This window comes from Rhamphochromis longiceps, linkage group LG17 (genome assembly GCF_057381845.1).
Source record: "Rhamphochromis longiceps isolate RC_006_pf linkage group LG17, R_longiceps_female_GT1.1, whole genome shotgun sequence".
NCBI classification, from domain to species: Eukaryota; Metazoa; Chordata; class Actinopteri; order Cichliformes; family Cichlidae; genus Rhamphochromis; species Rhamphochromis longiceps.
This window is the reverse complement of record NC_140573.1, coordinates 38,947,352-38,970,815: the sequence shown is the minus strand read 5'-3', so window position 1 is coordinate 38,970,815 and position 23,464 is coordinate 38,947,352. Positions and strand designations below refer to the sequence as shown.

General features: G+C 37.4%; 2 protein-coding genes and 2 long non-coding RNA genes across 5 annotated transcripts in view; 2 read left to right on the top strand and 2 right to left on the bottom strand.

Moving 5' to 3' along the window:
- LOC146650167 (uncharacterized) overlaps window positions 1-23,464 on the top strand; it is a 63,942-nt gene that overhangs the window by 33,199 nt on the left and 7,279 nt on the right. The window lies entirely within an intron of this gene.
- Window positions 4,253-7,032, bottom strand: iapp (islet amyloid polypeptide). The gene is made up of 5 exons (XM_085387132.1): window positions 6,979-7,032; window positions 6,678-6,826; window positions 5,375-5,471; window positions 4,986-5,126; window positions 4,253-4,896 (listed from the first exon to the last, which is right to left on the bottom strand). The coding sequence occupies exons 3-5, from the start codon at window positions 5,452-5,454 to the stop codon at window positions 4,722-4,724; spliced, it is 396 nt and encodes a 131-aa protein (XP_085243258.1). The 5' UTR covers window positions 5,455-5,471; window positions 6,678-6,826; window positions 6,979-7,032; the 3' UTR covers window positions 4,253-4,721.
- Window positions 11,325-23,464, bottom strand: part of slco1e1 (solute carrier organic anion transporter family, member 1E1) — a 31,050-nt gene continuing 18,910 nt past the window's right edge. The window contains exons 8-15 of the mRNA XM_085386713.1: window positions 23,058-23,291; window positions 22,822-22,986; window positions 21,612-21,807; window positions 21,357-21,522; window positions 14,360-14,544; window positions 13,408-13,472; window positions 13,171-13,288; window positions 11,325-13,043 (exon numbers count right to left, since the gene is read on the bottom strand). Coding sequence (XP_085242839.1) covers window positions 12,551-13,043; window positions 13,171-13,288; window positions 13,408-13,472; window positions 14,360-14,544; window positions 21,357-21,522; window positions 21,612-21,807; window positions 22,822-22,986; window positions 23,058-23,291 — 1,622 coding nt within the window. The 3' untranslated portion in view covers window positions 11,325-12,550. The remainder of the gene's footprint in view (window positions 13,044-13,170; window positions 13,289-13,407; window positions 13,473-14,359; window positions 14,545-21,356; window positions 21,523-21,611; window positions 21,808-22,821; window positions 22,987-23,057; window positions 23,292-23,464) is intronic.
- On the top strand, window positions 15,727-19,390 carry LOC146650168 (uncharacterized). Of its 2 annotated transcripts, none has more exons than XR_014908163.1 (5): window positions 15,727-16,070; window positions 16,768-16,833; window positions 17,184-17,339; window positions 17,791-17,883; window positions 18,190-19,390. It is a non-coding gene; the product is annotated as an uncharacterized LOC146650168 (long non-coding RNA). The 2 variants fall into 2 exon arrangements; XR_014908162.1 differs by having other exon boundaries at window positions 18,184-19,390.

Sequence of the window (23,464 nt, the reverse complement as noted above, 5' to 3'; positions counted from 1 at the left end):
CTCAAAATTTTTGCTCAGTACTATTGGATACATTTTACTTCCCCGTTTAATTGTTAGTGTTTGCGTCCATATTTTTTTACCTCTCTGTTTAATCTTTTTGTGTAAATAGAAACACAGTCAAAGAAGCAATAACAAAATTAAAATCAACAACAATAAAGGGTATTGTTTCAGATTTCAGAACCAAGGACAGCACTGTTTGTTTTGTTCAGAAGAGATCTGTCCATAGCACTGAAACAGGGTGGAGGTCATTGTTTGGAGACAGACTGAGTTTTGTACCCTGTTTTTTGTGATTGCAAATAAATAATATATAATATAATGAAGATCTCTTATGCAACATGTATGTGTCCACGTAAGTCCCCATTTGAAGATACAAATTCTTGAAACATTCTTTAAGAAACTCAGAGAAAAGGCTCAAACAGCTCGAAACAACCAGCTTGTATTAATATTTTGGATTACATTCAGATATTATTAAGAGAAGTGATGCTACACTGGCCTTAAGTGTAGCTCGCCTGGTCTCTGGATAAAATGACCCTCTGTCTTATTGTTGTTCATCAATAATTCTTCTTCTTATTGTTATTATTATTAATAATATTTGCATCGTTATTTCATTATATTACATATTAATGAAGCTTACATTCTTTCTGGTTATATACAGTCAGTCCTTTAGTTTTAATGGTTTATGTTTCAGGGCATAAGACAAATAATCTATTCCTTATTAGATCTTAAAAATGTGAAGACTACAACCTCAGATAAACTACAGAACATGACCTGTTAGACCATGTTATTATTTATTTAACACCAATTAAGCCAAAAGCTGCTCATTTAACTGCAAAAGCAGTATGTGAAAAACCAATAATAACTCAGATTAATGGGTTTCCTGTACGACAGGCTTATGAAGAATATCTTTTGAGTTTCTTCATAGGTTAGAATTTAGGCTTCAAGTTTTCCATTTATTTCACCTTTATTCCCTCAATCATGTTGTCATATTTTAGTCTCTGTGGTAGGTGTTTTTCTGTTTGTCATACATCCTGTTTTTTGGGGATTTTTTGGTAGCGCTTCTCTTGTATGCATTGGATTTTAGCTCCCTTGTCTTACTATGGCTGTTTAGTTTTAACTGTGTTTAGTTTTTAACTGTGTACTCTCGAGTTTCCCATATTACCTCACATGCCTACTTAAAGCATCAGTCTAGTCTAATTCTTTGTCTCGTTGAATTGCTGCCAACTGTTACTTCCTGGCAACTGAAAAGTAGTCAAATATCCAGCCAGAATAATGCCAGGAGTGTGTTGATGACTACCAAAGAATCTGGTTGAGGTGCAACTTGTTGCTCTTTTCTTTACTTGTGATATTCATATGTGTTATATTTGCTGTAATTTGTGAAGCTCTCTTGGCATATATATACATATATAATACATATATAATATATATATATAACAATAACACTTTCAGCATCAGAGAAATTAATCATTTTAGTCACTACAGAGACCCTTTATTACTGTAAAAGACATGTAAATCAATTTAGTAGCGAGAGGAGGTTAAAGTCCTTTGTTTTGAATTTTGGTGGCACAGCAACCTTCTTGTTTATATTGAAACACAACTGTACCTTTAATGCCACCGATCAATGTGGTCACCAGGCCATGAATCAGATCTAAAATTCCATCAAAACATTCATCAACCGTCATTACCGCAGTGATAAACAACCCCGCAGCAGATAGCAGTTGCAGTGCCATTTGTGGTTTTACATGAGGCAATCGACAGATCTTGACATGATCCCCATTCACCGTCAGAGTGTTTGGGGGATAATGGCTGCATTGTTTTTGGATTCATCAGCAAAAGCCGGCATTTGTTCTATTTTTGAAAAACCTTTTATGCAGGTGCTAACCGTGCATGGGAGTGTTGATGTCAGTGTCTGAGATGATTGGGTCGCTGCTAATCAAACAGAGGTTAATGCTGTGCGTCATACGTCGCCTCTTGATATTCATTACCCTGAATAACCTCTGCAGAAAGGCAACACATGACTATATGGGAATACAGTATTTGTGGCAATTACTAGACTTTTACTTAGCTTAGAATGGGGAACTTTACCTATTCATGTATCTTCACATCTGCATGAGAGAAAGGCACCAGAGCAGGAGTTTTAAAAAAGAAGTGAGGAGATTTATTTACAGATTACGTGAAAGCTAAGCCATCTATCTATCTATCTATCTATCTATCTATCTATCTATCTATCTATCTATCTATCTATCTATCTATCTATCTATCTATCTATCTATCTATCTATCTATCTATCTATCTATCTATCTATCTATCTATCTATCTATCTATCTATCTATCTATCTATCTATCTTTAATGTCACATCATTCTTTAGTTAATTCCCTCAGCAGGTGGGAAATTATAAAGGAGAAAGTGAAGAAAGCAGAACCGGCCTAATGAAGAGGGCCATGATGATGATGATGATGATGATGAAGAGCTGTGAATCTGATTACACTGTAGCATAAATCAAATTAGTCACCTGAAGTATATACTGTGCAATATTACATACTGAAGGTTACATACTGAAGTAAGGTACAATATAAAAACTATAAACCTGCACTCACTGGTCACTTTCTCTGCTACACCTGTTCAGCTGTTCCTTAACACAAATATCTAATCAGTAAATCACATGGCAACAACTGAGTCTACTCCTGAAGTTCAAACCGAGCATCAGAATAAATATGACAGTGACTGTGAGAGTGGCATGGTTGTTGGGACGGGAGAGGCTGGTCTGAGTATTTCAGAAACTGCTGATCTTTGGGATGGTCCCAAACAACCATCTCTAGGATTTTTGTAGAGAATGGTCTGAAAAATATAAAACATCCAGTTCTCTGGGTAAAAATGAAGATAATGGCCAAACTGCCTCGAGCTGATAGGAAGGGAACAGTAACTCAAATAACCACTTGTTATAACCAAGGTATGCAGTAGAATATCTATGTATGCACAGCACATCAAGTCACAAAGTAGATGGGCTACAGCAGCAGGAAACCACATCGGGTACTATTTCTGTCACAGCTGAGACTGGAATTCCCACAGGATCACAAAAATTGGAAAACTGGAATAAACTTGCCTGGTCTAATGAGTCTCTATTATTTGCTGTGACATTAGCTGTAAGCAACATCAAACTATGGATCCATCCTTCCCCGTATCAGTGTGGCTGGTGTTGTTGTAATGGTGTAGCAAACTTTGGGACACTTAGTACCAACTGAACATTTATACACCACAGTCTGACTATTGTTGCTGGTCATGTCCGTCCCTGTATGACCACAGTGTACCCATCTTCTGATTGCTGTTTTCAGCATCATGTCACAAATCATCTCAAACTTGACAATGAGTTCCCTGTACTTAAACAGTATAGTGAAAAGGTGTAGTCACATCATGGACGTGCAACTAACAAATCTACAGGAACTGTGTGACGCTGTCATGTCGATATGGGCCTGAAACTCTAAGGAATGTTTCCAGAAACTCATTGAATCTCTTCCATGAAGAATTAAGAGTGTCCTGAAAAAAAAAGTGGCTTTAACGAAGGACTAAGAAGGTGTAGATAATACGGTGGCCGATGAGTTCATAGCACGCCACTTAAGGTACTTTTTGGATGCTTTGGGGTGCATCGTCTTCATGGCATTGATGTGCAAAGTTGGTTTGATATGGACTCAAATAACAGGCACTAAAAATGATTTGAATAAAATGGTACCTCATAAGCTTCTGCATTTCATAATACCAGGAAGTCAGACTAATTATTTAGTGTTAAAAGTCCCTCAGAAGTTCCTACCGCTTCCCCTGTTTTGTGTGTCTTGAGCATTTGCTTGCGTCAGCAACATATACGACTTTTTTGTTTTACAGAAATGAAAGTGGTGTTTATCTTGTCTAGCAAGAAAGTGAACAAGTGTTATTCTCAAAATGCTGAACCATCGTTTGCTTGTGATGAGAGTGAAAGATGAGATTGAATTTGGGGCTGAATTATCAGCATTTCCTCTGAGTTTCTTTGGCTGCTGTGTTCCTCATGAAAGCTTGACGTTATGGCAAACGTGAGTTGTTTATTTCTTGGTGTTATGGAGCTGGGTGAATTAATGAGCTGCGTGAAATAGAATGGCTACTTCATTTTTAAGTTTATTCCAGTGGCAATGCAACTTTCAGAGTTTGCTCATAATCAAAGTGAAATACTTTTATTTGATTAATGGACATCTCCTGAAAGAAAACGTTTTCTGTACTCATCAGATGGATGCTAACAGCTCACAGCTCCTGCGTGCAGCTCTAATACAATAATGTGGCTTAAAATGCATAAAGGTTTTAAAAAATATAAATATATATATATATTTTTTACAATTTTATTATCAAAACAACAAATAACATTTATTTTATATTGCTTTACATGTTTTTCCTTTATTTTATTTCCCATGAATTACTTTAACATTTGGTTGTTTTTTATTATTATTATTCCCATCATGCCATTGTGCAACAACATATGAAGCCACAACACACAAAAAGGCAGAAAAAAATATACAGTGATGTTTTAAATCAAAGGCACTGTTTCTTAAGTTAAGAAAGTAATCAAGAAAAGTCTGTGATCATTGCCATCATTGCCATCATTATATATATATGTCATTCTCACAATCATTGTTACATGATTGGTTATATCATCAGAGCTGTGAGGATTGCTGCAAATGCTGTGGAGTTTCCTCAGTTGGCACTAGAGATTCACGTAGCCTGAAGGCTCCAGTAGGCCTCTTTTGCCGTAGGTGGCAGATCCCACATTGGTTGGTGCGTACACAGTACCAATAGTGTTACTGGAACGGACCAGGAAGTCTGCTAGCCTCTGGGTGACACAGGTGGCTGTGTTGCACTTTCTCTTCTCTATATGGTGACTAAGAAAAGCACAGATATTAAGAAACACCACAAAAATACTCGTAGATTTCAACTTTTTTAAAATGAAATCAAGCAATAATGCTGCTACCTGTTCATAGCTGTGAGCCCCCTTCGTGGCCGTGTACCCACGAGGCTGAGAAATGGGTTGGAGATTAGCCCGGGAAGCAACCAGGCTTCGCTATCTGGGAGATCGCTTTCTTGCTCGCTGGATGAGCTGGGACTGAAGTACCTGAATCACAGAGGACAAAGGGCTAAACCATTTGACATTGATGATAGGCTCTTGAAGATATCCACAACTCCCGAGAACAAGGAGAGAAAGTGGCCACTTAGCTCCAGCCCCACTTCTCCCTGCACAGTGAAACACTTTCCCCACAAATGAGCACAGTTGGTTTCCATCTTTGATTATCAACATTTGAGCCAAATGAAAGCCAAAGTTCTCCTGCACCTCGGCTCTCTGCTTTGAATGTGTTGGCTTACCTATAGCTTGGGGCAGCGGTGATGCAGTGCAGCAGCACAAGCAGCATGAGAAGAAGCACAGGCACCCTGAGGTGATACATGCTGTAAGCGTGATTACCTGCAAACACAACAGGAGTTACATTTGTTTATTGTGCTTCAGGGAAAACCAGTGAGACGTGTGATAGTTTTGTCTGATTCCCAACAAATTAGGTACATCATCAAAATAGATGTCAGGGTCTAACATAAGTGTTAAGCTATGTTAAATTATATTTGAAAAAAAATGCAATAAAGTTATAGTTAGATTGCCAAAAATGCATTTTTTTAAAAAATCTTTGAAATAGTTTTAAAAGCAATTAAATCCATGGTATCGACTCATCTGATACTGGGATTTTTCCACCATAAAATGGAGCAAGCAGACATTTTCAAGCAGGAGCAGTCTGAAAAACAAAGCTTGTTGTTCCTGGAAATGCTGACATTATTTCAACTTCAGCAACGTGCAGCACAATAATTAGAATATAGTTGCTTTTAAATGCAAATCTGAAGGAACACTTCATTTAGGATTCATTTAGAATTTTACTTCAACTAGGACAGTACATTTGCCAGTACTGGTTTCTTAAAGGTAATTTAATGGCACCAGCTTTAAATGTTGAACATGCACGCATCATTTTATTCACATTGGATATATTTTAAATATATAAACATGTCCTGACCATGTGCAATTTTAGTATAGGGTGCAATATTTTCGGGATTTGATTTTGAAGTAAAAGTAATTAAGAATATATTATTTTGTAATATATATCCAAATTTGATGAGTAGCTTAAATGTTAGATTATAATGACATCATTTTATAACATTTCATTACTAATTAATCAGCTGCATATGTGTTCAAATGATGACAAAGTCTTTTATTGTGTTAGTCGTATGAAAATAGTAGCAGCAATCTCACTGTTACATCTGTTTACAGAACAACACATAATTTTTTTTTTTAAATAAATAGTTTGTTTTTTTTCCGTTTTTGTACATTTCAGTCTTAGTTATATTTCCACAGAATCATCTAACTTAATGTAGCTTTCATCTACACATTTCCCTGTGCTCTATGTGAATTTCAATCTTTTACTTAATCTTCTAACCTCTCTTTTACTTACTTAAAAAATATGCAAGAAATAGACTTACTAAAATATTCCCTTTTTAATTTTTTAAAGAAAAATGTTACTATATAAAAACTGAGATAAATGTCAGTTTCTTCTAGCACCTCATTAACAACTATAAATAAAACCTGTGGGGGAAAAAGACATCCAAGCCATAGGAAAGACAAAATACTCACTTTCTGTAGTCTTGGCTAGATCCCAGTCTGCTACTGGAGCTCTCCAAGGTTTGTCAGACTGTCACACAAGCCGACTGCAACAGTTATAGGCTCTCTGCTCAAACCACTTGTGACATCAGCTCTCTCCAAATATAGCCTTGCATTTTCATCTACAAAAGGGTGGGGTAGGGAATAAAGCGGGTCTTATACATGTCATATAACACTCGGTTCTACCGTAATGTACACTCTTTAATATTCACATGAGCAGAATAAAAAAAAAGAACGAAAGATAATCACAGTACACAGACACAAACACACGCACGTCTGCATACGTCACCATCCTCATCATCACAGTCGTCACTATTGTCATCAGCTGCCGTGATGGGACTGACCCGCCACAAACCCACACCAGGGAGAAGAACACTGTCAGGCTTCTTCCTATTTACCTTGAGACATGTAGTGAACTTTTACTGTAGGTCACCAAACTCTGGCCTTAGCGCCTTCCTCTGGGCTTCAACGACGATGAATAAAACATGTGAAGATGAATTATCATCAATAATAAATGGTGCCTCATTATTTTGATGGGACGTGTCACAAGCAACACAGTATTAATTAATGAATTGATGGTAAAATTTGAGACACTTTAGAACCGCACAACCCAACAGTGTGACAAGTTGAAAACTAGACTAGTAGTTGCATCTTCTTATTTAGTTTCCTAAAGACTGTATAAGCAAATATTAAGTTGTTTTCTTTTAAGTAAACAATATGCATCGCTTGGAATCCAAGAGGTGATTGATCGAGGTTTTATTTACTGAGATAAAAACCGAACAAGAGAGATTGCTCTCTGACTTGTGCGCTTAATCACCACATCTAAACAGAAAACGTGTCCTTAACAACCACAAGACTTTTAGAACAATGTCCTTTGGGCAAATGAGACCAAAGTGGAGCTGTTTGGCCGTACTACACAGCACTGTGTTCACAGCATATCAGCACAAACACCCCTCCACCTTCAAGCATGGCGGTGGAGGGGTGATGATTTGGGCTTGTTTTACAGCCACGTTACCTGGGCACCTTGCAGTGACTCACAGAGTCAATGAACGTGTTACAATGGTCCAGTCAAAGTCCAGACCTCAACCTGGCTGAAATGCTGAGAGAGCTGTGCATAAATCAATGCCTGCAAAAATCAATGAACGCAAGCAACACTGTACAGAAGAGTGAGACAAAATTCCTCCACAGGAATGTGAGAGACTGATAAAGTCACACAGATAATGATTACTTCAAGTTATTGCTGCTAAAGGTGGTTCTAAAAGCTACTGAACGATAAGGTGCACTTAGACAGATAGTGTGAAAAAATTCCCATCTACAATCAGGGAATATCAGCCTCCCTTTGAACTGATAATCATGTTATTAAGTAATGTGTAATGTAATATGTATTATAAATCTGTATATATAGTATGTTTTAATATAACACACATTTATATAAATCTACTGAAAATAAGCAGCAAATACAAATAGACAATTCTGATGAGCTGTGGTTTTCACAGAAAGATATCTCATAAAAATGTACTCATAAAACACTGCAAGAAAAAAAAAAGACCATCAGTTTCACAACAACAGTGCATGACTCTTAATGTCATAGTTATTGTTACTGGTGAGCCAAAGAGAGCATCCTACTATCTCACTGGGGAGATGCCAGCACAGGCAGCAGGCTGCTGGTAAGTGCTAGTGGTTTTCACCGCAGATTGAGCTAACAGACATATAGTGCACTCTTAATGGACGTATAACACCTCCAAACCCACTGCGGTCTGATGAACACCTCCGCCAGTTTCCTGTAAGCTTCAAAAAAAAAAAAAAGGTAACTGCAGAGACAGTGACAGGATATTTTTCTGATTCCTCTGCAGCTACATGGGTTTTTATTATTTCTTTGCACAATATCAGCTCAAAGTTTCAAAGTTGTGACTGATTTATTTACATTAATGCATAATCACGTGAGAGTCCGAAAACAATTACTTGATTTAGCTATATACCAGAGATTTTGTGCCTCAGGACTTTTGGTAATTTACAACTTTTTGAGGAAGAAGAGAGAAAAGAAATTTTCTTTTTTTTTAATGGAAGTCCTGGAAAACATTGAGTCAAGTCATGTCATCATGTGGTGCCTTGGATTGATTTTGTACATGCGAGAAGTCCAACCTTACAGTTTGATTTAGCACAAAAACTAAGCTCACACAAAACCAAGTGAACCTTCACAAGCTTCATCAAATCCTGTTTAATCCAGTTTTTCTCCCTTTCACTTTTAGTGCAGAGATTTCTGCTTGTAAGCATCAATAAATATGGTCAGCATGGTTCATTAGTATTCTTGTAGCACTGAATCTAAGTGGGATGAAACCTCACTGGAGAATCATTCGGACGTAAGCAAGGAGTGCCAGCAGCGCAGTGCTATGACTTGTTTGCACTGAGAGCATCGACGCCTGGAAATGTTTCCATGTTTGTAGTTAACTACTGTCACATGGGCAGTTTGGCACGATGCATTACCTGATTGGTGTGGGAAAACTCTTTGGTCACATGATTTCATCACTTTTGTTTATTCGAGGGAGGAGCACTCACACACGAAACCTGTGTGTGTCAACTCTCTGGCCCGTGATGCATCCACAGATAAAAATAAACACTTGACGTCACCAACATCTACCTCTACATGGAAACCAAATAGCATGTTTTTTGAATTAATTGCATTAATGACATCTTAGTCAGGAAGGTGTTTTGTTTTGTTGCTTTGTGAATGCATTTTTACCTTCCTACTAAATATCTCTTGTACATCAAGCAGTCTTATGCATAAAGTTACGATTCTGGTGTTTTCTTTCTTCTTGGACAGCGTGCATAAGTGCAGAGAAACCCTCATATTTCAGTGGTATTTGTAAAAATATCTCTGCTAATGAGAAGAAACATACTTTAAGACATACTTCTGTGCGCAAAACAAGTCCTCAATTTTGCCTAAACTTAAATCTGATTAGGAATTGTTGTTCAAAAGACCAAATGTGACATGAAAGATTCAAGCTTAGGGACAAAACCTACTGAGGATCTGCACCTAAAAATACTTTTATTTTCTCCTGCTGCCCGGAGCTTAACAGCATAGGCTGGTTGTACATTTCACACAACTCTTAACACAGCAACTCTCTCTCACACCTCTCTGGAGTGTTTTTTCTTTTCAACCTTTTCCCACCTGACGCAAAATCAAGCACACAGATTTTTACACTGGTCAAAACAGCTGGTGAAAACAAAGACACATTTAGCAGCTACATTTGTGATCTAGTCTTTTGTACTTCACCTTGATGTTTGAGCCTCACCGTACAGTCTAAAAATACCCCCCATCCCCTAAAACGTATCAATATTCCTGATCTTGTTTGGAATGTTTTTCATCTCATCATGTTTTCAGTTGATAAAAGATCTTGACTGCAGGCATTCCAGTTTAGCATCCAGACTCTTCTACTATGAAGCCATGCTACTGAAACAAATGCAGTATACAATTTCGAATTGGCCTTAGGGTTAAAAATATATTCCTCTAAAACGTTTTCAACATTCATGACACATTTCCACATATTCCTCCTGAATGACAAGTCTGCTTTTCAGTCTGAAGTATTTGGGCTCCATGTTTTCCAAAAAGTATTTCAAGGGTCGGTCTGTCTCAGCACAGAACAGTTTTCCATTTTGCCTTGGTCCATTTTATATGAGCCTTGGTCCACAGACAACAGCAATGTTTCTGGATCATGTTCACTTATGGCTTCTTTTTTGCATGACAGGGCTGCATTTCTGGATGGCACGGTCAGTGATCATGCCTGTTTTTAATGCAGTGCCACTTGAAGATCACAGGCACCTGATATGTTTTTTCAGGCTTGTCCTAAAGTCCTCACAATTTCATGTTGAGAAAAATTATTCTGAAATTGCTGCACAATCTGGAGATACTCTTTTTTTGTTTTTTGGTTACTGCATAGTGATAAACCTCTGACCTTTTTTACTTTTGAGAAGCTTTGCCTCTCTTACCTGCTTTTATTACAATACAGAATCATGTTACTGAGCTGTTGTCAGGTAAACTAACCCTTTTGGAGACGTGTTGTTGCCACCAAATTCAAAATGACCTAGCATTTTTGTGGTTTATGGAATTTGCAAATCATTGCATTTTGTTTTGATTTCCATTTTAAAATGTCCTAACCTTTTGGAACTGGGATTGTATATAGAAGATGACTTTATATTATCTATAAAAAAGGGAAAGGGAACTGTGGTTCCCTGAGGTTTTTCCCATTTTTCAGGCAAATACTTGCTACTTACAAGCCCAGCTGTAAAAAAAAAAACCTTGAAAGATCGTGTCACAAACCAGAAATGGAGATGGAGTGCCTTCAAAGTAAACGTTGTGCCTCGGAGCTTTTACTTTGAAGGCAAACTTTCTGAATGTGTTGCTGCCATGCCCAGACGTTTCACAATTTTATTGCATCTCTATGACTGCATTTATAGACAAATGCATTCCATTCAAAGTCTGTACTGTGTATACATGAGATCTGCTTAATGAATGCAAAAATAATTCTAGTCATTCAAACATCCATTTATTTACACAAAAAAAACTTTTTTTTCAAGAAGTTGAAGTAATCTATAAAATTTTTCACTCTGGGACCTTGCAAAGCGGTCATGTGATCATATACATACATCAGCACAACTTCATTTTTGTTCCAGAGACTGTTTCTACAAATGTGGACACTGGTAGCGCTCTTTCTTCACAGGATTAAGCGTGATATAACCAGTGTTGGGTAACATTACTTTTAAAAATAGCATGTAAATTTAAAAGATTACTGGATATAAAAAGTAATCAGTTACATTAAAGCATTACCTAAAAAAAATAAAATTAAAATAAAACCCCTTTTGCATACAGCATGCTGGTTATACGTCCAGAGGGCTTGTAGTCTACTGTACTCATACTTTTGACTGTACTGACTTTACTTCATTGATTAGCATGTTGACAGCATCATCTTCATTTCCACAGAACCAGCATCAAGCTTGTTAATTTCCCTCGTAGAGCAAGCTTTAGCTGAAGTTTTGGAGAAGCAGAGTGTGGTGGAGCACGACTGCGGGGAGGCGGACACACCTGACTTGCATTGGGTCATCAAGCCTCCCTGGCATATGAGAGTAAACTGGCTCCTGAATGGTGTTGTTGGTGGTGTATGGGCGGCTGGGAGCTGAGAAGATGCAACCGCGAGAGTGTTCGAACAACAACCAGGAAAGTGTGTGTTAATGAGTGTTATAATGTGGTCCATCATTCATGCCACATACAGTCATCAGTCTCTTTCTCAACTGGCCTTACCACTTACTTTGACTGCAGATTACTTCAAAACATGAAGCACAGCTCCTTAGCAGCTGACAGACAATAAATATAACTGTGGTACACAGTAATTCAAATTCTTCTGCAATATAAATGTTGTCATATGCACAATCATGCTGGCTGAGCTCTACAACTGGTTACATTCCAGTATGTAGCTGGATGCTAATGAGTTATAAGGAGCCAAAAATATTGTGAAACAAAACAGGAAATATTTAATTAGGTACTTTTAAATATTTAAAAAGTACCTAATTGAGATTGTGAACTGAAAAACAAACCCCCCCAAATTTTTATCTAAGGACTTTTTACTTTGTTACGTTTCACACCCAACACTGATTATAATAGCTGCATCCTGCAAAAAAAAAAAAAAAAAAGGATGGAAAATACTATTAGCATTAACCGTGACATTGTCCTGAAAGTAGTCCCTCTTAACAGGAAAATTATATTTTGACCAAACTTTGGGACTTGTTCCATCTATTCCAGTTTGATTTTGTGTTGGAGACCACTCTGCTAAACACAGTCTTTATGTGGTCCATCAGTTTAGTTGCTGCCTCTCTTTCTCCAATTTGCTCTTGTCATCAATGTGATCGTCCTGCTTCTCTATTACTTTGTGTCCGATGGATTCTTTACGGACTATCTCTGTGTTTGTGCCATCAGAAGACAGAGGAATAACTTCAGCGCAGGTATCTGTCATGTATTTAGCCTCCTGTGCATTACTTGTAGAGATTACTCCATCATTATGAGGGGGCAGTTCTACTGTGTGGACCTCTCCTCCTTCCTCCAAATCTGTAGCAATCTTTACCCAAATTTTTGTAGCACTGGGTAAGTTGGGAGTTTCAGGACTGGCTCTAATCTCCTCAGTGAGGTTTAATGGCGTCTTTAGTTCAAAATCCTTTGATGCTTTTTGCTCCTGCTTGTCTGTGTCCTTCTCTGGCTTTCGGAACTGGCGTCTGAGAAGGATGATGACAGCAATGAGGAAAAAATAAGAGGAGCCACTGATACAAGTAATCAAACCCAGGAAAATGATCCTAAAAGTAGAGAACAGAATTGGATTGAGGCAAATCAGCAAAGGTCTTTACAACAATTATAATGCTAGTCAATAATTTTTGGCAAATTTGTTTAAATAGTGTAAACTGGAATTTCTCCGTGTGGTACCTGTACATATCAGAGTTGTAAATACGGCATGCCCCCCTACCGCCACAACTCTTCATAGACCATTTAAGGCAAGTTGAATCAATCAAAGCGCCGAAATACACCGGTGCAGGAATTCCACCTACAGACAGCATTGGCAATGGGGACAAAACTTTTATCCAGAGAAAATAAACCTTTTGGGATTCAAGCAGAGTGACATATATTTATGCTTTACGTCAAAGTGAAAGTACTGAAGCTTACCAAGAGTCCTAGTTACCAAGGTCTGAATACCCAGAGCAAGGGATTTGAGCTCGGGTGTGATGCATCTGCAAGTACAAAACAAAAAAAATCAAGAAAATAAGGAGTACATTATAAAAAATAAACTGGTGACAGTAGGCTGACGGGTCTCCATAGCAGCAATGGATAGACGTGAAGTGATACACAGGATGCAGGAACAGACTTTGGCTGGGCTAAATTTTAGTGGAATTATTGGGGAACTATCTTGCAGTTTTTGCTTAATACTGTTATTTAATGCTGGACATTAGTTCTTTAAAAGGTGAAACTATTCCTTTAAACCCTTTTCAGGTGATACTTACTTACGTTCTTTCATTGCATGTGTCACCACCACACTTTTAGAAATGTGTAGAAAAAAAACTTGTCAAAAAGTAACTTTGTTTATGCTTCCCTTGAGTCAGGGTCACAGCAGCCAATACTTGATTGCATCAAAACAGCAAAGTTTTCTCCTCTCACTGGAATTATCTTGTCTCTGTCTTTCTCTCTGTCCGCCTTTCCATTTTGTTTCTTCTTGCTCTGTTTGTTTTTCTCTTAGTGCCTCCCTCCTGCTCCTTAGCAGCCAGTGGATTGATGTGCCTCCATGTCAAATGATCAATAATCCTGAGTAGTTTATCTAACCAGGTATTTTATCCAGTCTTTGCATGATCGTTCTATCATCTTTTGTGGCAGAAGACAATGTGTCAAAGGTTTAAACCTTCCTGTCTTTGTGCCTCCCAGGTTTTTAACCTCACCAGCCCTCCGCATGCCTGCTCAGTCTCTATTTGGCCCCCACGCTTCCAAGTTTCTGCCAATCTATCTATACTCTCTCCACCTCACTTAGCCGTGTTACGTTATAACTATTTTGAGTCCTTCCATTTCACTGTCTACCACTACTTTAGGCTGCTAATAGACATGAAAGCAACACTAAGTTTTTACAGACCGTATAATGACCATGTAGCCAGGTGTGGCTCCCAGAGCATTGATAAAGGAGCTGAGAACAGATATGGCCATATAGGAAGTGAAGCTTCGGCTGCAGTCCTTGGCATGAGGGCACTGGCCCAGTCTCACTGATGAACTGCTGCCTGCTGGAAAGGAGGTGGACACACAGGTGCAGTTGTGAAAGACCTGGGAAAGAGAAAATATTTACATTTATATATATTTTCATGTCTTTTACATCCAGGCATTTTTGGAACTGGATTGTAAAATTATTTCATTTTGCATTTTCTACCCAGGAAAAGTAAGCATTGTTAATCAAACACGTTAAAAGTCCGTAAAATTACACTTTTTAAAGTTTAAAGCAACTGAGATTTGAGTTTCCTGAAGAGACAAGGGACAAAACTGCTCTCCACGTAACATCTGACACTTCACCCAGAGGATTTTATAGTCGAAGAAAGGGTAGGGGATATTTACAAGAGCATAAGAAGAAAAGCACATAACAGCTAATCAATAACATTTACAACAATAGGAAAATACACTGAGAGTACACGCTGAAAAATGCTTTAGTAGCAACAGTGTAACATCATGCCTCCTGGCTAACATCATCTTCCTCAACAGCAACTAGTAGAAACATTGAAGAACAACAATAGTGATGATTTTGTACTGGATTATATCTTTGCAACACAAATAATCTAATCTATAAGTATTATATACAAGTACTATATGTGATCATGTTTCAGAGAATGCTGCGAAACCTCTGCTAACTTCTCGGAGTAATACTTGAAATTTTGTGAAAACAAAACTGAATATTGAAATGTACTGCTACGCTCAAGCTATATCACAAACACTGACATATGTGCTTTCTATTCATTTATTATACATGCAACAAAATAACACTATATACTGTATGTGTCTGATCAAATTGATACATTTTGGGGTTAATTAAAAGTTGACCCTTTTTTAATGTTAATTGACAAGTGTAAAATAATTAGATGGTAATGAGTGAGCTTTTAAAAGAGAGTGAGTTTTCAGTTTTTAAAATAGTTTTAAAAGACTTTTAAAAATAGTTTTTAAAATGATAAAAAGTGAGAAAAGTGGAGGATTTTTATTATTCTGACTGCTTATCATGGTTACATGGATGGTATTCATTAGACCACCTGTCACAAAAAATAAGAAAACACAAGTATTTTAGAAATCTGTAAATATTATATTGCCGGTTCAAGCCCTGGCTCCAACCGTCTCGGTCGTTGTGTCCTTGGGCAAGACATTTCACCCGTTGCCGAATGGTGGCGCCAGTGTCTGGCAGCCTCGCCTCTGTCAGTGCGCCCCAGGGCAGCTGTGGCTACAACATAGCTTGCCACACTCAAAAAAATGAATGAGGTGGATTGTTCAGTGTATATTAATTATTTATTTTCATTTTACTTAAAATATATGTTTTTGTTAAGTTAACATATGTTTTTCTAATCAAGTCTACGTAATTGTGTCTATTATTCAACGTACATAATACTAATGTGTTACTTGATCGCATAACATTTAAGTTAAGTCAATTAGGATCGATATACCTTGTATATCCACAAGGTGGCAGTAATGCAAAAACAGTTGTAATGAAACCGCGCAGAACAAGAAGGTTTCACGGCTTGTGCCTGCTCATGCACAAGACTTCAAATTTAACTGAAAAAGGCTGTTTTGGCGCCAAGCTGCTGTTTCTTTGAGAGGTAAGACCACTTTTTTCTTTGACTATGTTGTGTAGTATCTATATGTCCAGCATGGTTATATTTTGCGTTTGTCTTACAAGACATGTTATATCGTTTGCGTGTGCTTGTTTTACATTAGTTTTACTGGGTCCTGGACATGCTTATTTTGTGGACTGTGTAAGAAACATTTTTATTGTTTTTTGTTTTATTAAGGGATTAGCTACAGGGGTTCATGGGGTTATTCTTTCAAGGGGTTATTTTTCCATTTGCTTTCTTGGGATTCCTTTTCTGTAATCCGAGAGTCGGAAATATCGAATAGGATAGCAAGGATAGCATAAAGTGACATTTAAAATCCAAAAAGTCAAGGGCGAAAGCCACTGTGACACCATTGTTCTGCTCTATCAGTAATCTGTATTATGTAAAAATGGTCTGTAAATACAGCATGTTTCCTAGCGGAGTTATACATATCAATGTAGTTATAAATTACAGTTTGTGAAAGTACACACTTAATTTTTTTAATAAAATTATTCAAGACATGAGTGGACAGACAATGGAGGTCGACAGACCTGGTGATAATTGCTTCTATAGAAAGTTAGCACATGGCAGTGTCAATCTCTTGCTTTTCTTCTGAGTAGTATTTTATTTAGTTGTAATTCAAACAATAATTTGCTTCTTGAAATTAAGTAATGAATTTCTTGTTTTACTTTATAAATCTCAGATCCTGCCTTTACCTGCTCCCTCCTATACTGATGTGGTGTATGTGGTATTGCTGAGCTTGTATGTGGTATGTGAACTGTTATAGTTTTAAAAACAAAACTGTTTTATAAGTTAAGTTTTCTTTTGTGACCCATCCCATGCCCCTGTTATTTCTTCTCCACATCTGAACCATGGTAAAGGTTGCAGTTCAAGGGCCTGAGGCATGAAATTCTTTTCAGATCAGCTGTGATCAATATTTTTTGGAACTTGATAAATAACAATAAAAGCTGTAATGGCTCCATTAGCATTTTGTGTAAATGTTTGTGTTAAAATTATAGCTTTAATGAGGTCTTACTACATTAGTTTTAGTTTGTATATGTGTACATATAGTATGTATATTTACAGTACAGTATGTTGTGTTTGTTGACATATTTTCAGGTGGAAGCAGAATATGTGAGGATTACTACTGCTGCACATGTTCCAAGGCTTTTTACACAACTTGACCAATACACTGACCAGCTCATAAAAGTCTTCAAGAAAAAAGGAGGCGTTGCAGGGAAGAAAATTAGACAAACTTTGGCCCCAGCCACACAGGTGCGTTATTCTGTTGGTAGCAAAATATTATGGCTAATAAGATCATTTTCAAATTTAAACAGCTAGTGTATGGTAGCTGCACAGTGCACTTACATTTATATTAAGCAAGACAAAGTTTGGTACTCAAAATGTTGAAAATTTAAATTACCTAAACATATGTAAAATCTGATCCCTTGATTTAGGTTAAACCAGAAGTGAATGTTTTTATGTTATGTTTTGAATGCAAAAAAGATGATGTATTAGTTTGTCTTTACCTCCATTATTGACATATATAATGTGGTGGAAACCCTGCCCAACAGGTTAACTATTCATGTCCATGTGATGATTAGTTGGTCTTGTGTACATGTCTATCTGTGCAGTGGATATGTCATTCATTTTGCGTATAATGTGAGTTTCTGTCATCCTAAAGTATATCTGTTTTCTCTTCCTGTATCTCTGCCACTCTCTACAGAAGGAAACTATTGAAAAGGGGAGGGAGTGTGTCCTCAGGGCACTACCTTTTTACCTGAATGAAGACCCAAGCATCCTCTTCAAAGAATAATTGGTTGGTAATTTTAGTTTTGTTTTTTATCTGTATTAAACCAAATTTTGAATAACTAATGTTGTTGCATGTTGTAATGTTGTTGTTGTTGTTGTAATTTGCATGGAACCTGTTTAAATGTTTTGGGAAATCTTCTTGTATACCCAAACTATTTATATTTATCGTTGAATCTGTAGTCTGAAATAGTGGCGCACTGGGGTGCATGTTCCTAATATTGTGTTTACGTCATTAAAGGGTAGCTTTGGCCCTTTTTCTTTCTTTTTTTAAAACTGGATGCCATTTTTCTATGTTTTTGTGTCTAAGCTACAGCTGTTCAGAGGGAGCTGGAACAAATTACCCTTGCTATCTTTACCATCGAAAGAGCTGATCCCAGCACTCCTCCAGCCGATGTGGGTATAACCATCTAGTGTGTCCTGCATGACCTGGAAGACCTGGCCTCTGCATGTGCATTCTTAATGGGTGGGATATATGCACTGAATCTCAGTTAACCTCAAGACTGAAAGCTTTCTTTGAAGTACTTCAGAAGCTCTTCCTTCATCTGTATGTCAGCAGACTCTTGACCAAGGTACAGTTGCTCAAGAATACACTGAATGAATAAGCCAACCTTTAATTTGGATGATGAATGTTCTGTCAGATGGACAGAAGTTTTTCGGAGGCTGAATGGGAATAAAATGGTAATTTGTAAATGACAGATAACGGGAAAATTACATTTAAGAGAAATTTAGAACATTTTGAAAAGTTTGTAAACTACTACAATTTGAGAGATTTTACTGTTGTGGGGGGGCTAGTAAGAGACAATCAAAAGTATTGAGATTTAAAGGATTTAATTGAGAGATGATACTGCACCAGAAATGTTGAAGGGTGGTGTGTATATTAGCGTTCAAGGCATATTGTTATGAGGTGGAAATATGTTCATATTCAGTTTGTGTTACATTGTGTGCATTGTAAAGGTAATTGCAATACATACTAAAAATAAGGGTAAGTTAGGAGGTTGATCTGATATCCTCGTGTTGGTGTTGTTCCCAGATCATCATACTAAATGTTGTTCCAGGATCAACATTGCAAGTGACCAATCAGAATGTTGTGACGTCATACTTTTGCGACTTCGGGAAAAAACGGCGTAAAACAAAAAACTGTACTTAAGCTGCGTGAAACCGCCTCTGTCCGCCGATCAACTGACCCTAACCCTAACCGTAACCCTTTAATAAACATTAAGCAGAATTGATATTGTCCTTGTAACATTGGAATTTCATAAATGCACAAATGGCTTGGCGCGCAAAAGAATAACGTCACAACAATGTGATTGGTCACTTGCAATGTTGAACCTGGAACAACATTTTCATGATGGTCTGGGAACAACACCAACACGAGGATATCAGATCATCCAAGTTGGGAATGCAGGATGAATGTATATTTTGTGGACTTTTAAAGACGAACAATTGTTTCCATGTTAAAATGTTTACATCTGAAGTTTTTTGCCCAAACACTGGTAAAATAAATGTTGACAGTGGCGAGTGTTAAATGGTTACTGCTGTGCTGTTGCAAAAAAACTGAACGCTGACAAGCTGTTTTATTGTTAGACCATAATGTTGGCATGTTTTGTTAAAGTTTTATTTGGGATGGTGATGTAATTTTCTTTGATTGCTAATATCAGTGGACTATTTATTATCATTATTATTATTATTATTATTATTATTATTATTATTGTTGTTGTTGTTGTTGTTGTTGTTGTTACATAAATTTTTTTTTTAATTGTGGCTGTTGAGGTGGACACTTCACTTTGCATTGTTAAAGGAAAGCACTTCATTGGCATTGTGTTACTGGACTGACCCTAAGCAATCATTGCAAATAGCAACTTTGCTATCCATTTTAGACACTAAAAGAAAAAAACACTCACAGACCTTACTAGCATCACATGTGCATAACTCAAGTGTCATCTTATCAATGTGTTATGTGATCTTCAATGCGTTTTTTTTTTTTCTTCTATTTCTGGTAGATACAGACATTTAATTTAAAGTCTTGATGTTGCATCTGTCTACATACTGTTAATTACTAACCCTAATGAGCTGTTGTGTTTTATTTTGGACTGGGTTTACACAAATGCTCACTGAATGTGTTGGCAATAAAAGAAATTTTAAAAAATAAGTTGGATGTACTTAATTCATTTGTGTGGAACCTGTTGACAAAATAGATTTATGTAAAACTAATTAATAAAGCACAAGGTGGCTGAAAATATAATATTTGAATTAATCTAACTTAAATTTAACATTTTACTGCCACAAATAAGAAATGTGTTGAAGTAACTAATCTAAACTATCTAACCTGAAAATATATCATCTATGTTCATACAACATAACTTGATTTAGTTAGTCTTAAATATGTCTTGTTAATCTTAAGTAGTTTTTTTAAATTAGATGAACTAAAGATTTTTGCTTTAAACTAACATAATTCAATTTCGTGGAACCTGTTGACAAAATAATTTTAATTAAAGTCAACGTTTCATTTTTTTGAGTGCATAACCAGTGTGTGTGAATGGGTGGATGACTAAATGTAGTGTAAAGCGCTTTGGGGTCCATAGGGACTAAGTAAAGCGCTATACAAATACAGGCCATTTACCATCTTATAATGCTGTGATTGCAGCCATTCCCCAACTCTCTGTGAATGGTACTCATTGCCTTTGATCAGTGGGTTTTGATGAGGGGTTGTTGATCAATGGTCATGAGAATTTGCATATTAACAATCAAAGAACTGACCTCACAGCCTATTGTTCCCAGTGTACTAGTTTCAGTCAGTTTCAGTCAGTGGTGCTGGTTTCAGACATTCTAGCATTAAAAAAAAATATTTTTTTTATTGATTGAAGAGCTTTCACATACTGGTGAATTAACCATCACAGTACATTTTAAAGCATTGTAAAAAAATATTTTATTTCAGAATTTAAGCTATCAAAGCATTTTGATAGCTTAAATTTTCTTAATTTTTTTCAGTGTCGCTAATAAAGGGTGTTCCTTTGAAATGGCCCACAGTACTGCTTATGAACATGTTTTATCAGGTTACAGTGGTTCAACCTCAGCTCAACCCATGTGTCAAAGTGTTGAAGTGTAATTGGGAAAGATACTGAACCCTAAGAACTGCCTTTGATGTGTGTCATCACTGTGTGTGAGTAAAAGTATAAATGTAAATGAAAGGGATACAAAGTGCCGTGAACATGTGGTCTGTGAAGCTCTCTGAGTGGTCAGTAAGAGCAGAAAATGTAAATGCAATCCATTTACCATGGGAGTGCTGTTCAAATGCATTTAAGGATGAGACATATATAAATATCAAGAGTTCATGTTACAAAGTAGCAGTATTTAAAATGTAATGTAACCTCAATACACCGCAATCAAGACATTCTTGACCCAAATATCTTCCAACAAGTGGCTGATACACATGTTTACACTTTACATTATACCTCTGTGCTCTCTTGTAATTGTCCTTACGGTGTTTTTGCCGTGTCCGCTGGAGCTGAAGCAGCCAGCCATGCATGGGGAGATGTAAGTGATGCCGCTATCTGAGCAAACGGGGTCCCACTCCTCTGCTGAACACAAGCAGTCCCTGTTACACTCAGAGAAGAGCATTTCTCTGCTGTACAATACACCTTTTGTCCTGCAAGGGAGTGAAGCAATGGATATTTTGATCTACAGTGGACACAGGAAGAAAGTTGCTAAATCAGTGATATTTGTCTCAACACTGACCCGTTGTACGATACAGTGAGCCCCGCTATGGGTATGTTATCACACTTGGTGCCAAACTGCAGCAGCATGAGGAGATAGGACATAAAGGATGTTGCAAAGGAAAGCTGAGCTCCTGATACCACACTCAGCTTATACCTCTTCATCAGCAGCCCTCCGAGGAAGATCCCTATTGCCACTGCTGGCAGGTTCAGGACACCTGAAGGAAACACAGGGGAATATTGCTTGTATACTTCATACATCATATCACATATACATACTTTATACCAAGCACATTTTCCTTAATGATTATTAATGATTTGTTTGTTAGATGTTAAATATTTGAGTGCATTTTGATCATTTAAACCTTATCTAAAAGTACACACTGCTTATTCACAGAAGGTGAACGTGTTACAACCCGGCTCAAAAGCCCCAACATAAATAAGGAGAAGAATACCAGAATTTCAGTGAGAAGAGGTTTTATCTTAAAATGCATAGCAGGTTGGCTAAAATGGCTGGAACCACCAAGGCAAAAACTAGTGAGCCTCTCTCTGAAAGCCTGCTTCAGGTATGCTTTTATCCACACCTGAGTAGGTGTGGCCAATTAGCACCAGCTGAACACACTGAGGAGATTAGGGGCTGCAGAAGGGTGTAACACTGTTGCCAGCAAATTAACAGTATCTAAAAGTCATGCTCTGAAGAAATAGGAAAAAATCTAATAAAAAAAAAAAAGATCTGACACAGGACATGAGAGATGCATGTCTCAGAGGAATGTTGGCTGTGAAGAAGCCATCCTGAAGGAAGGGAAATGAGAAAAGGCAGAAGTGTGCAGGGTTGGCGCTGGGTATCTATACACCTACGAGTACAGTTTTCCTTCACAGGCTGTCCTCTCCGAACCTGTTCTGAGTTGATTTATCAAGCTCTGAAACAGTGTGGGATAATTTTGACAGAGAACAGAACAAAAGGCAGCCAAAGGAGAGCTTTGAATGTTTTTAAAGAAGCCTGGAGAACTATTCCTGAAGGGTAGCAAATTAAAAGAAAGTTTCTCTGGGAGTGTTCAGGCTGTGTTGTGTTGGTGGTCATTGCAAATGCTGACCTTCAAGCTTGATAGAGTTGTAAAAACACTATTTTCATGTATGTTTGAACACGTGTCAATAAATTACTGCGCCTATGTTCCACTTTTCTATCAAAAGTTCAATATGAACACATAATTTATTGATTTCAGTATTTTTACCTATGAGGAAGTTTGCCCTGGATGCAGACTGTCCAAACTGTTGCTCCATGTATTTGGCTTTAAAGGTGAGTAGACCGATGAATGCATTGAACTTCAGGATGCTCCCGCAAAGAAGCAGGAAGTAAGCAGGAGTTCCTAACAGATGCCTCAATGATGGAAGGAACCCTGGGCAGGAACATCCACAAAAATCACGTAAGATCCATCAACCTGCACATGCAAACAGACGACGACTCTACCTTTGGCAATTTCAGTCAGCTTGAAGTTTTGGTTGTTGCTTTGCGCATCCTCTGTCTTGTTAAGGATCTCGCAGACTGGAGTTTCATGGTTTTCTTCACTCTCCTGCTTGGGCATCGAACGGGGCAGAAACCAGAAGGGAATGCTGGAGATAAGCAGAAGGCCAGAGGACACAAGAAAACCCATCCACCAAGCACCCACCCAGCGGGAATCTTTAGGAGTGATGGTCACACTTTCTATGTAAAAGAGAAGAATTTTCAAGTTTTCTTCAGGAAGTCTTCAAATAAAGGCTTCGCATAAACAAGTCTCAATCAAAATATCTCTGTTGACAAAAGTGTAGACTGGCTAAAATGTTTTTAACTTGTGAAAGTTTGTTCTTTAACTCTTGTTACCCCCATCCAGCTTCTTG

What these genes read in the sequence shown, in the direction of transcription:
- iapp (XM_085387132.1), bottom strand. Translation starts at nt 5,454, where the DNA reads ATGTATCACCTCAGGGTGCCTGTGCTTCTTCTCATGCTGCTTGTGCTG. An exon ending in ACCGCTGCCCCAAGCTATAG is followed by an intron (nt 5,127 to 5,374) that starts GTAAGCCAACAC and finishes TCTGTGATTCAG; the next exon opens with GTACTTCAGTCCCAGCTCAT. An exon ending in GGGCTCACAGCTATGAACAG is followed by an intron (nt 4,897 to 4,985) that starts GTAGCAGCATTA and finishes TGCTTTTCTTAG; the next exon opens with TCACCATATAGAGAAGAGAA.